The following is a 13406-nucleotide window of genomic DNA, read 5'->3' on the forward strand; positions in this document are numbered from 1 at the left end:
TCAGCACGATTTAATTGTATGGACTTCAGCTCCCATAGTCAGCATGATTTAATTGTGTGCATTTCAACTCCCTGAATTAGGGGCGTGCATAAGCGCACCAACGTGCCACCGTCCCTGTCCTATTGTTTCTCCTATTCTTTTATTTTTCTTGTATGATAACCATTTCATGTATTCACAACTATGTATACATTTATACTTATTATCTTGTAAACAATTGGCAAATCAAATAAATAAATAAAATAAATAAATAAATCCCCCAGTCAGCATGATTTAATTGTATGGATTTCAATTCCCAGAATTCCCCACTCAGCATGATTTAATTGTATGTATTTCAACTCCCAGAATCCTCCAGTCAACATGCTTTAAGACAGGTGGATTTCAGCTCCCAGAATTCCCCATTCAGCATGATTTAATTGCATGGATTTCAATTCCCATAATTCCCCACTCAGCATGATTTAATTGTATGGACTTCAGCTCCCATACTCAGCATGATTTAATTGTGTGCATTTCAACTCCCAGAATCCCCCAGTTCAGCATGATTTAATTGCATGGATTTCAATTCCCAGAATTCTCCACTCAGCATGATTTAATTGTATGGATGTCAACTCCCAGGATTCCCCAGTCAACATGCTTTAAGATGGGCGGATTTCAGCTCCCAGAATTCTGGGAGTTGAAGTCCGCCCATCTTAGAGCTGCTGAAGCTGAAAAACACTGCTGTCATTTGTGCCTCAAAGCAAAAATATGAGAGCGGGAAAAACCTCCCCACATGCTCAGAGACACAGGACCAGTACCCCTCTCTGCTCCTGCACACCCACAACTGGAATACCAACACATTTTACACGGAGGCTCCCTAACCACACTGAGCAGGGACTGTTTTCCATGGGGGGGGGGGGAGAGAAAAGGGCTCAAAATAAATCCTTAGCATTTCCAGGGAAAAAAATAAATGAAAACAAAAACAAAGAGGACTCCAAAAACAGGGCATACTGTCTTGGGAGGCCTCCAGTCTGGAAAGCCACTCTGCACATGCTCAGAGTCTCCCAGATCATTGAGAGATGGGGTGCTCCTCCTCCCACTCCATCAGCTTGTTGTCTCCCTGCATGGCTATTTTTGCCAGTGATCTACAGTGGGCATTAAAGCAGTTGTGCCCCTCGTACTGCAAAGCCCATGCTCCACAGCCCCTGTGCCTGGGAGGGGAGGGGGTCTGAGGTCCACCACACCCCCTAAAAGCAAAGATTTGGGGGCACAACGTGGCCCTCCTCCCAATCATTGCAGCCTGCCCCACCCAGCCCGGGGCCTCCATTGCCTGCCTTGTCTGGGCTGGGCTGCGGTTGCCTAGCAACCAAGCTCTGCATCACTGCAGGGAGGGATCTCTATGACAAGGTAGGCCTCGGGGCAGCTTGCAAAGGTGGGGAAGCTGCCAGACCCACATGCACACTTCCAGGGACGCCTCTTCCTGCATGGGGGGGGGGGGGTGGCACGGGGAAGCAAGCGTGTATGCACATGGGGCCTTGGCACACTTGTCCCAGCCCACTTGGCACCACTTTGCCCTGAGCAAGAATTTATTTTTGCAGGGGTTTTTCCTCCCCCTTATACCCGAAGCAACATTTTCTATAGAGGATGGCTGCTTTTTTCCCCCCTCCCTTAATTTTTAGCTAGAAAACATGATTGTTGCAATCAATAGATGATATTTTTTTCCTGGCAATATTCCCAAAGCACAGCAATGGTTTTATTTTGGCTTGCCAGTTCTGCAAATTAGCTATTGCATCCCTCCAACCCACTTCATCCCTTGTTTTAATTAAGATATCATGTGTTAAAATTACGTTGCCTGGTTTAGTATGGATATGGTGACTCTATTTTTTAGGGTGGGTGGGTGGGTGGTGGAAATAAAGTACTGATTTGGGTGGGGTGGGAAGGAGCAAATCTGAAAGAGGATAGGATTAAATATATACATATATTGTGGATGTTTACAGATGGGTTTGCAAAGGGAAATTCCAGAGTGAGAAAACTTTTTGTATTTTCATCTTTTTTTTTTTTATTCTTTGAAATTGAATACAATCTTAAAGAAAAAAAGAAGAAAAACTACAGAAAGGTGAATTTGAATAAAAAATATCTGAAATTGAACAGAGCAGGGGAATTTATTTTAAAAAGAGGAAACGGTTTCTTATTTTTCACATGAAGGTAAAAGGTTGCGCATTGTAAAAAAGGTGAAATTTTACAATGTAAAATTTATATTGTGAAAGATCGTGCGTTGTTCAGAATCTGCACGGTAAAAATTGAATGAGCAAAAACGGGGGAACAAAAGTTCATTTTTGAAAAAGAAATCAACATAAAGAATAACTTTGTGAAAGAAAAGACTGTCCTTTATAACAAAGGATATCTGGTCACCCTAACCAGGATGTGAGAATCCAGCCAATTACAGTTTAGTCCACAAACCATGGCTTAAAACAAGATGTGGATCTATCTTTCATTAGAATTTGTTAAGACATTCTCCTGCCATAGTAATCCACCATACTTTAGTTACAAACAGGGTTACTTCAGGGTTACAAACATTTTGATGTGAATGTTTCCTGTCAGGCTTGGGCAAGGGGTGGACTAGAAGACCTCCAAGGTCTCTTCCAACTCTATTATTATATATTATCCCAAAGCTTGCTACTTGTAAGGCTCAGACTCTCTCCCCTTCAGACGATAAGAATGAACTTTTGAAAACTGAGTATTTCAAAAGGAATTCTTTATTGAAAAGGAAAAAGATCCAGGCGATGTTCAAAGCAGGGTCTGATATCCCTCCAGGCATGCAGTTTAGATAAAGGGAGTTAGAACCCCCCCACCCACCCCTCACCCCGATTAGTCTGGTGTGGATTTCATCAGTACAAAGAAGCAACCCCCTCCCCCCCTTTATTTTTTCTGGGAATGTAGTTGAGAAAAGTTTCCCAGGATTGCTATCTCTCCAAGAGGTGACAAGTTTCCAGGCCTCTGGGCTCCAGTCCCCCAGTTGTATATCGTGTGCAAATTATACAGATTCAATACAAGAATTAGGATAATACAGGTTACATCAAAAAGGATTAGTTGTATCACCTTCTTCTTCCATTGAAGAATGGCAGATACAGGGATCTGACTCTGCCCTTCTAATGGAAGTTTGCTGTTGTGCTCCAATATGGTGGCACCCATTTTCTTTCTTTTTCTTTCTTTCTTTCTCTTTCTTTCTTTCTTTCTTTCTTTCTTTCTTTCTTTCTTTCTTTCTTTCTTTCTTTCTTTCTTTTTTCAATTAATAAATTTTATTGAGTATAAGCATTAAAAGCATTGAACATGGTGGTCTTCTTTGACATACATTTCTGTCAGTACATTTTGCATTTAGAAAAATAAACAATGTACAATTATGTACAATTATATACATTTGTTTACCTATATACATTTAATCTTTGTAGTTTTTTAAAATCTTTCTCATTATTCCTCAATTATAAGGTCCTTCACCTCTTCCCTATTTCGCCTTAGGTTCTTATTTCAATTTTATGAACTCCCTTTCATGTCCCTCCAGAAGTAAAAATTTATTCCATATTTTGCGGTATTCTGATTCATCTTGGACCTTCAATTCTAATGTCAACCTATCCATTTCGGTGCATTGTAATATCAATCATAACACCCTCATTAGGAATTTCACTTGCTTTCCAATTTTTGGGCGAATATCATTCTTGCTGCCGTGGTTACATGTATAATTAAATAGGTATCAGCTTTGCTTATTTTCTCTTCCATCATTCCCAGTAAGAATAATCTCTGGTTTGCAACAGATTTTTAGCCCCATCATTCCCTCTAACCATGTCCAAATTTTGTACCAGAACTCCTGAGTGACACCCATTTTCTTTTATTTTCTTTTTTAAATGTTGTATTGAACAAAAACATTAAAAACAATGAACGTGGTGAAATTGTCCTGACAAACCTATTTGTCATACGTAGCTATGGTGGATAGCATATAATACAAATTTACATGATAAAAACATTTATACATTACAACAATTTTCCATATTTCTAATCTACTACCTTAACATCCTTATCTTATTTTAATTTTAATTCCTTCCTTTCTCCCCACCGTTGGTAAAATTTGTCTCATATTTTATAGCATTCAGTCTCGTCCTTATTTTTTTATTTCCAATGTTAGTTTATTCATTTTGGCGCATGTCCATATCTTTTAAGTTTATCTCGGTTTCGTCGGGAATTTCCTTAACTTTCCACTTTTGAGCATAAACTAATCTTGCTGCTATGATCACATGTATTATGAGATACATATTAGTTCCAGTGGTGGGATTCCAATTTTTTTACTACTGGTTATGTATGCGTGGCTTGATGGGCGTGGTGTGGCTTGGTCAGCGTGACTTAATGGGCGTGGCAGGGGAAGGATATGGTAAAGTCTCCGTTCCCTCCCCACTCCAGGGAAGGATACTGTAAAATTCCCATTCTCTCCCCACCCCATTACCCTGCTTTTCAGCTCCGTTCTTGCCAGATCGCAGTTTGGCTCTGCGGCCAAACTCAAGTCAAAATACGGCCAAATTCGGGCAAATTATTTTTTGCTCATGGTGACGCGCATGCGCGAGGGAAGGAGAGCGGCTGGGTTGCCATCTGGCCGATTTCACGGCCAAGCAACTTTCGTACGGCCAAATTTCCGGCCAAATAAATAAATTTGGCCGGAGACATCATTTTTTCACGGCCAAGCAGATAGAAATACGGCCAGATTTCTCGAATTTGGCCGGAAAAACGGCCAGATGGCAACCCTGGGCTACAAAAGAAGAGCCAGCTGATCAGCTGGGATTCGGGAGGCAGAGAATAGATTGGGTTGGCGGGGCCAGTCAGAGGTGGTATTTGCCATGGGTTCTCCAAACTACTCAAAATTTCCGCTACATTTCCATTTCTTCTAACCAACTTTGAATTTTGTGCCAGAATTCCTGGGCTTTCCTGAATGACGCCCATTTTCCATCTCATCCTCTCCAGATTTCATCTGGCCTAGTCCCAAATCCCTTGAAGAAGACCGAAATGTCCGCCTCAGGTGGAAGCCGCTGGGAATGGGAGCCGGTGGTCCGCAGTGACCTCTCGGCTCGGGGCTTCCATTCCTGCAATGTGGTGCAAGGAAAGCTCCTGCTCTTTGGCGGCCTGAAAACCCAGGACACTCAGGAGCTGCCCCTGGGAGACGTGGTGGCCTTCGACCCGGCCGCCCAGGCAGTGCGCCCGCTGGCTCCGGAACATGGCTACCGCCGCAGTCACCACGAGGCGGTGGTGCTGGGCGACCGCTGGCTGTGTGTGGTGGGTGGGTGGGATGGATCCCGCAGGGTCTCCGACGTCTGCAGTTTCGATGTGGAGCAGAAGCAGTGGGAAGGCTGGTCAGCCAGGACATCCGAGACCCCCGTGGGGCTAAGCAGCCATACTTGCACCAAGCTGACGGAGCATGAGTTGCTTGTGGTGGGCCGGGAAGGCGGCCTGCGCACCCAGCGGCGTTATGCCAGCATCTTCACGTTGCGCCTGCAGCTGAGCAGCAAGACCTACTGGTAAGGTCCCACTCAGTGCCTGGCATGGCCAATGGAGATGAGGGCTTGGTTCATCTATGGCGGGGTGTCAAACTTGATTTCATGGAGGGACGCATCAGGGTTGTGCTTGACCTTGGGGGTAGGGGGTAGGGGGTAGGTGGCCAGCTCAATGTCACTCATGTTGGGGGCACCTGCAGTGGCCAAGTTCTAAGGCAGGACTTCCCTCAGACCAGGGGTCTCGAACCTTAGCAACTTTTAAGACTTGTGGACTTCAACTCCCAGAATTCCTCAGCCAGCTTGCCCTGCCTCAGACCTCCCTCCCTCTCATTATAAACTTCCTTCCTTCCTTCCTTCCTTCCTTCCTTCCTTCCTTCCTTCCTTCCTTCCTTCCTTCCTTCCTGATCTAAGTTCTCTGCAGGCCGGATTCAGCCTGCGGGCCTTGAGTTGACACCCCTGATGTATGACAGTGTTTCTCAACGTGGTAAACCAAAGCAAGCCACTGCATACAATGCACTTGGAAAGACATTGTGCGTTTTGATTGAGCACAAGCTAAGGGTATCAGTAGATAAGGAACACAAAATGTGAATGCGATTATGCAATTGTAGATGATACGTTCGCATGTTGCATTGTTTAAAGGACACTTATGTTTGTGTCAAAGCTTATTCTTAGCAGAACCAAAAATGGTATTTTAAAAGCAGGCAGAACAACCTGATCCACTGAAAATCAAAATCTTTGCCTTCTCCTCTCTCTCCTCCTTCCTTCTCTTCCTCCTTCTTCTCCCTGTTCTTCTTCTTCTTCCTCCTTCTCCTCCTCCTCCTCCTTCCTTCTCTTCCTCCTTCTCCCTCTCCTCCTTCCTTCTCTTCCTCCTTCTCCTTCTCCCTCTCCTCCTTCCTTCTCTTCCTCCTTCTTCTTCTCCCTGTTCTTCTTCTTCTTCCTCCTTCTCCTCCTCCTTCCTTCTCTTCCTCCTTCTTCTTCTCCCCTCTTCTTCCTCCTTCTCCTCCTCCTCCTCCTCCTCCTTCTCCCTCTCCTCCTTCCTTCTCTTCCTCCTCTTCTTCTCCTTCTCTTCCTCTCCTCCTCCTCCTCCTCCTCCTCTTCCTCCTTCTTCCTCCTGTCCTCTCCTTCCTCTTCCTTCCTCCTCCTCTTTTCTCCCTGTTCTCCTCTTCTTCCTCCCTTCTCTTCCTTCTTCTTCCTTCTTCTCCCTGTTCTTTCCTCCTCTTTCTTCTTCCTCCTTCTCCTCCTCCTCCTCCTCCTCCCTCCTCTCTTCCTCCTTCTCCCTGTTCCTTCCTTCCTTCCTTCCTTCCTTCCTTCCTTCCTTCCTTCCTTCCTTCCTTCCTTCCTTCCTTCCTTCCTTCCTTCCTTCCTTCCTTCCTTCCTTCCTTCCTTCCTTCCTTCCTTCCTTCCTTCCTTTCTTCTTCCTCCAAGGTACAAAGAAGAGGAATCACGGACAGCTTCCAGAGCTGGCCACTCCGCCATGCTGCTACAGGATTATGGCCCACTCGGAAAGAGCAGCGGCTACAAACTCTTGGTCTTTGGAGGGCGCGATTCTGCAGAGTGCGATGTGGCCGGACATTGGAGCAAAGGAAAGCTCCACGTGAGTCATATGCCAGTTCGTGGACTACAGGACTGGTAGCTCAAAAGAACACAGAATAACAGAGTCGGAAGGGACCTTGGAGGTCTTCTAGTCCAGCCCCCTGCTCAAGCAGGAGACCCTATGTCATTCCGGACAAAGACTGGGAAAGCCAAGACCCCAGTGGAAATGGTTCCCACCCCTTAGGGTCCGCCTAGGCTAGGGTGGGGGGGTTCTCTGTCCCTTGCCACCTTTCCTATCCTCTTACAGGACAGGAATTCAGAAAGTATTACTCAGAAAGTATTCTGAATTACACAGTAATTCAGAAAGCAGAAGGGGGTGCACTGAGCTGTTGGATGAGCAGGGGGTCTAAATTGTGAGAAGGATATGAAACAGGAGCTGTGGTGGCGCAGTGGTCAGAGTGCAGTACTGCAAGCTACTTCTGCAACCAGCTGCCTACAATTTGGCAGTTCAAATCCCACCAGGCTGAAGGTTGACTCAGCCTTCCGTCCTTCCAAGGTGGGTAAAATGAGGACCCAGATTGTTGGGGGCAAAAGGCTGACTCTGTAAACCGCTTAGAGAGGGCTGGAAAGCACTGTGAAGCGGGATATAAGTCTAAGTGCTATTCCTTCCTTCCTTTCTTCCTTCCTTTCTTTCTCCCTCCTTTCCTCCCTCCCTCCTTCCTGGTGATTAGAATGCAGTATTGCAGGCTAACTCTGCCCACTGCCAACAGTTCAAATCTCACCAGGCTCACGGTTGACTCAGCCTTCCGTCCTTCCGAGGTGGGTAAGAGGCTGACTCTGTAAAACCCCTTAGAGAGGACTGTAAAAGCACTATGGAGCAGTATATTAAGTCTATTGCTATTGCTATATGACCTCCACTAAAAATCTTGCTAGTAAGGAGGAAATCCATAGGGCTCCTCCAAAATTCACGAGAGATCAAGGATGGTCAGCAATATTTTTAGCATGCTAACCCGGGCTCTAAGGGCAATGTTTCTCAACCTTGGCGCTTGAAGATGGACTCCAATTCCAAGGATTCTCCAGGGCAGCAGGGCTCACAGCTGCATGTATGCATAATAAAGTTAAATTGGTTCAAGGGAAGTCAATCAAAAGGGGCAGCATTCTTTTTTTAAAAAAATTTTTTATTGGTTTTTAAAACAAACATAAACAAACAAAACAGAAAAACATCAAGTCATCTTCCCTATGTGTTCATACAGTGTGCTGGTTGGTTTACAAATTGTTTTGTGCTTCCATTTCATAGTCTTCAATTATAATTCCATTGTATATAATCTCGTATTTTCAATCAAATATTAAATACATTAATATCATTATTAATCAATCATTTGACTATACTTTTATTCATTCATGTTTTACAAAACGATCATATTTTACTTAATTTGTTTTATGTCAATTCATATTATCATCCCAGACCTATCCTAGAATCATTTTGTAGATATAATAAGAAAAGAATACATCTTTATATATTTATTATTTTCTAAAAGTCTACATATTTTATTACTATATTTTATTGTCTAACCATTGATAGAATAGATCCCAAATTTTATAAAATTGTTTATCCTCTTGTTCTCTAATTTCAAATGTCAATCTACTCATTTCAGCACATTCCAATATTTTCTTAATGATTTCCTCCTGTGATGGTATTTTCTCATTTTTCCAGTTTTTAGCAAATGCAATCCTAGCCGCTATTAATACATTTACAATCAGGTATTTCAAGTCTTTACTATATATTTCAGGTAAAATTCCCAATAAAAATATCTCTGGTTTCAAATCTATATGGTTTTTTTGTCATTTTTTCCAACCACGTGTGGATTTTAGTCCAGTATTTTTTAGCATCCGCACAAGTCCACCACATATGGTAATATGAGCCAGGTATCTGATGACATTTCCAACATTTTTTGGATTTATTCTTGAACATTCTTGCTATTCTTGTTGGGGAAAAATGCCACCTGTAAAACATCTTATACAAATTTTCTTTATATGCTGTTGACATTGTCATTTTATAATTTTGAGACCACAATTTTTGCCATTTCTCTAGTTCAATCCCATATCCAAAAATTTTCCCCCAAGCAATCATAGTTTCTTTAACTTGTTCTTCTTCTAGTTTAATTTCTAATAAATATCCATACAATTTTTTAATCACCTTTTCATCAGTACCTGTCAAAATCTTATCTAAGTCAGTCAGTTTATCATAGAAACCTTCTGTTTTAGAATCTTTATCATACCTTGAATGTATTTGCGCATATGAAAACCAATTCATCTTTATACCTTGTTCCTCTAGTTTTTGCATAGATTTAAGTTCACCCTTTTCATTCAATATTTCACCATATCTAACTGTTTGTTCCTTTTTGTATGTTATAGGATAAGAAAATGCTTCAATAGTCGATAGCCAGACTGGAATTTTCAAATAACATTGTCTTTTAATCTTCTCCCAGTTTAACCACAGAGACTCCTGTATATAATGTCTTCTAAAATATCCCTGTTCCTTTATACCATAGAAAAGCATGCCACCCCAACAACAGATCATGTCCTTCTAATGTCAACAATCTAGTATTTCTTAATGTTATCCATTCCTTAACCCACATCAAATTTGTAGCTTGGTAATACAACTCCCAAATAGGCAAACCAAATCCTCGTCTTATTCTAGCACCTTGCAAAAGTTTTAACTTTATTCTCGCTTTCTTACCTTGCCATATATATTTCAGCACAATTTTATTTAAATCTTCAAAGTAGTCTTTCCCAAACCTAATTGGAATTGTTTGGAACAAATATAAAATTCTGGGTAATATATTCATCTTGATTGTTGATATTCTCCCTATTAATGACAGCTGTAAGTTTTCCCATTTCGCCAAATCTAGCGCTATCTTAAAAGGGGGCAGCGTTCTTAAGGTCCGGCCAAGCCAAGCCAAACCGTCTCTGCCTTTCCTCCCACAGGTAGAGTCCACCCAGGCCTCGGAGCTGACGGAGCAGCTCTCTCGCTTGGTGGGCACTGAAAAGGGGTCCCAGCAGGGCCCCAAAGGCCTACGGCACCATTCCTGCACGGTGGTTGCGCCCTTTGCGGTCATCTTTGGGGGAGAGACCCTGGCGAGAGGCCGGGATGCCATCTGCAACGATCTTTACATCTACGACGCCAGTAAGAGTTCTTCCAAAATCTGCTCTCTTCCTCCATCCCGGAGGCCTCCAAACTTTAAAAGCTTGAGGACTTCAATGCTGGCTGGCAGTGAAAGTCCACAAGTCTTAAAAGTGGTCCAGTTTGGAAAAACTTGTGGGATTGACACAGGGGTGGGATTCAAATTTTGTAGCAACTGGTTCTGTGGGTGTGGCCATGTGATTGGCTGGGAGTGGCTTCTTCTTTTGCAGCAGCCCCACCCCCATTTTTGGACCTTCTGGGCCTCAGGGAAACCTCCTGGGCGAAGCAGTAAGGCAGCAAGGTGAACCCTGGCATAGCTGATAACAGGAACAGCTGATGATCGGGAAGGAAAAAAAACTGGGCAGGGAAGAACGCAGTGAGCAATGCCAGGCATGCATGATAAGGACTAGGCAAGGAGGGGAGGGGCCAACCAGGGGCACGATTTGCCAGTTCTCTGAACTGCGCAGAATCATAACAACCGGTTCTATAGAACCGGTTCGAACCGGTAGAATCCCACCCCTGGATTGACAGACCACAAGTAGGTTTTCTCCGTTTTCTGCCACGCCACTTGCCCTGTCCACCTTACCAGTACCCGGTTGCAAGAAAATGGGAATTCCAAAGAGCTCACTTCAACTCAGGAAATTGCAATTAGCAGCCTGGCCATCCGAGATTGGAACCCTGCATTTGCCAAGGGGTCCTCGGCTTAGGATAAATGCACAATAGTTGCCAAGTGCGTGACTTGCAATTGTCATGCCCCTGTTGGAATCTGACTCAGAGGGGGAAGCTGAACAGCTGACAGGGAGTGGGAGTGTAGCTTCCTTGGCTGTGGAGGAAACTGGGGAAGGGCAAAGTCCGGCTGGGCAGAGCAGGAGAGAGGTAGAGCAAGGGAGAGGGAGTTTGGAGAAAGACTCAGGCCACCACCCGGCTCTTCATCCTAGGGCACGCAGGGAAGAACAGAGAAGGGAGCAACACGAGTTGCATGGCTTACGGGGGAGGAAAGGGCCTTGATTCCCTTCATTAGCTGCAGTTGGGAACACAGTGTTTAAAAAGGGAGTTTGAGCACAGTAAGTTGTTGGGAGCAAACATGAATTTATCTTGTATTGTTGTGGCTTATCTGTGTTCCTGGCATCTTAGTTTACTTTAGTTTACTTTATTGTCATTGTACCTTGTACAATGAAATCAAACACCATCTTCCCAACTGTGTGAGTTTCACTGTGCTTTCAAGTCTGAAATTCCTTCTCCTGCCCTGTCAAGCTAATTACTTCAGCTTGATTTGTTTGGATTTTTAATTGGTTTATATGTACCTTGTTTTGGACTGAATTTTCTACAGTTAAACGCTGTTCCTGGGAGAGTTTTTCTCCAGCCAAAGGTAACCTGGACATTGCGGGCAAATTTGGAGATAACAAAGGGACTCTTGATTATTTGACTGTGTTGCCTTTGTGCCACGCCCCTTTGGGTCTTTCACAGCAGTCATGTCAGTGAGGGGAACGCTGCAACAATTGCTAAGTGCGAAGGCCGGCTCGGGCTGTTGTAATTTTGAACAATTGCTAAGCAAATGGTCGTTACATCGAGGATTTAGGAGAATGTGTTTCACTCTTGCAGGGGCGTCGCCAGCCAACTGGTTCCGCTTTCCTTCTTCAACCCACGCGCAGAAGAGATACGGCCACCGAACGTGCCTCTGGAACGACAAGCTGTACCTGGTGGGTGGGTTTGGCGCCGATGGGAAGACCCCTTGCCCAGAGATCTGCAGTTTAAGGATCTTGCCATGAAATTCAAGGGTTTTGCCTCGCCAAAGGAGACTGCCAAATGCTTCTTCCACCACTCCTGGAAAAAGTTTCTTTTTGGCTGTGGAGAGTCGGCCCACTTAGATGGAGTAAATGCACCCAAGCATGTCAGAAAGACGCCAGCTCTTGAGGCACAGAAACAAACAATCCGACGTACACTGAAAACGCCAGCAAGAAGTCACCTCCTTAAATCTGAGATGTGTTCCCTGTTTATGAATAAAACTTTTGCCCAGTTTGCAAATAAATGTTGACTTCCCCCGTTGTTGCAACCTTTCCCAGAAGAAGTCTGGTTTTGATCTGATAGCTAGCTGGAGAATTCTGGGGGTTGAAGTCCACAAGTCTTAAAGTTGCCAAGTTTGGGGACCTCTGGTTTAAAACAAAATCTTTTTTTTTTTTTTTAAGTGGAGGTTCCTTCTTCATGCTTGTGGGTTGGATTCTGAACGTTTCATTACCAGGCGAGGTAACATCTTCAGCGGATGGGGATGCCAGTGTGGTGTAAACTCCGCTGAAGACGTTGTGACCTTGCCCGGTAAAGAAACGCTCAGAATCCAACAAGCTCAGAGAATGAACCTTCACCTTGATCCTACATCCGAGCTATAGATATTCGCCACTATTGCAAAAAGTGGAATCTTCTACTTATTTATTAACAATTCTGGTCCCATTAAAGGAGGGGTCTTCAAACTTGGCAACTTTAAGACTTACGGACTTCAACTTCCAGAATTCCTCCTCCTCCAGTCATGTTAGCTCAGGAATTCTGGGAGTTGAAGTCCACAAGTCTTAAAGTTGCCAAGTTTGAAGACCTGTCATGCCCGTCAAGAGTCTGAATCCGAGGAGGAAGACGAGCAGCTGACAGGGAGTAGGAGTGTGGCTCCATTGGCTGTGGAGGAGGTTGGAGAAGGGCAAAGTCCAGCTGGGCAGAGCAGGGAAGAGGTAGAACAAGGGAGAGGGAGTTCAGAGGAAGTACCAGGCCCACCCCCTCTTCATCCTAGGGCATGCAGGGAGGAACGGAGAAGGGAGCAATGTGGATTGTGTGGCTTACAGGGGAGGAAAGGGCCCTGATTCCCTTCATTAGCCACAGCTGGGAAAAGATTTGATGAGAGGCAGGCTGCGTGCAGCAGGCTGTTGGGAGCAATCGTTAATTTATCTGTTATCGTCATGGCTTATGTGTTCCTGGCGTCTTCCCAACCATGAGTTTTGCCGTGCCTTCACGTCTGGAATTCTTGCTCCTGCCCTGCCAAACTAATTACATCAGTTTAGCTTGTTTGGACTTTAAGTTACAGTTTGTGTTGTTCATGTTTTGGACTTAATTTTCTGAGGTCAAAGGCTGTTCCTAGGAGTTTTTCTCCAGTCAGGAGGTAACCTGAGCATTGGGGGCAAAGTGGGACCCATTAAAGGGTTATT

The 13406-nt window shown here is 44.2% G+C and overlaps 1 protein-coding gene across 1 annotated transcript; it reads left to right on the plus strand.

Annotated features, from left to right (window-relative positions):
* Window positions 1-4981: 4981 nt before the first annotated feature.
* KLHDC9 (kelch domain containing 9) lies at window positions 4982-12204 on the plus strand. The gene is made up of 4 exons (XM_026687559.2): window positions 4982-5528; window positions 6930-7098; window positions 10026-10224; window positions 11824-12204. The coding sequence occupies exons 1-4, from the start codon at window positions 5020-5022 to the stop codon at window positions 11988-11990; spliced, it is 1044 nt and encodes a 347-aa protein (XP_026543344.1). The 5' UTR covers window positions 4982-5019; the 3' UTR covers window positions 11991-12204.
* The last annotated feature ends 1202 nt before the right edge of the window (window positions 12205-13406 follow it).

Source organism: Notechis scutatus, chromosome 14 (genome assembly GCF_049901735.1).
Source record: "Notechis scutatus isolate UNSWTSFEM ecotype Mainland chromosome 14, rNotScu1.2, whole genome shotgun sequence".
NCBI lineage: Eukaryota > Metazoa > Chordata > Lepidosauria > Squamata > Elapidae > Notechis > Notechis scutatus.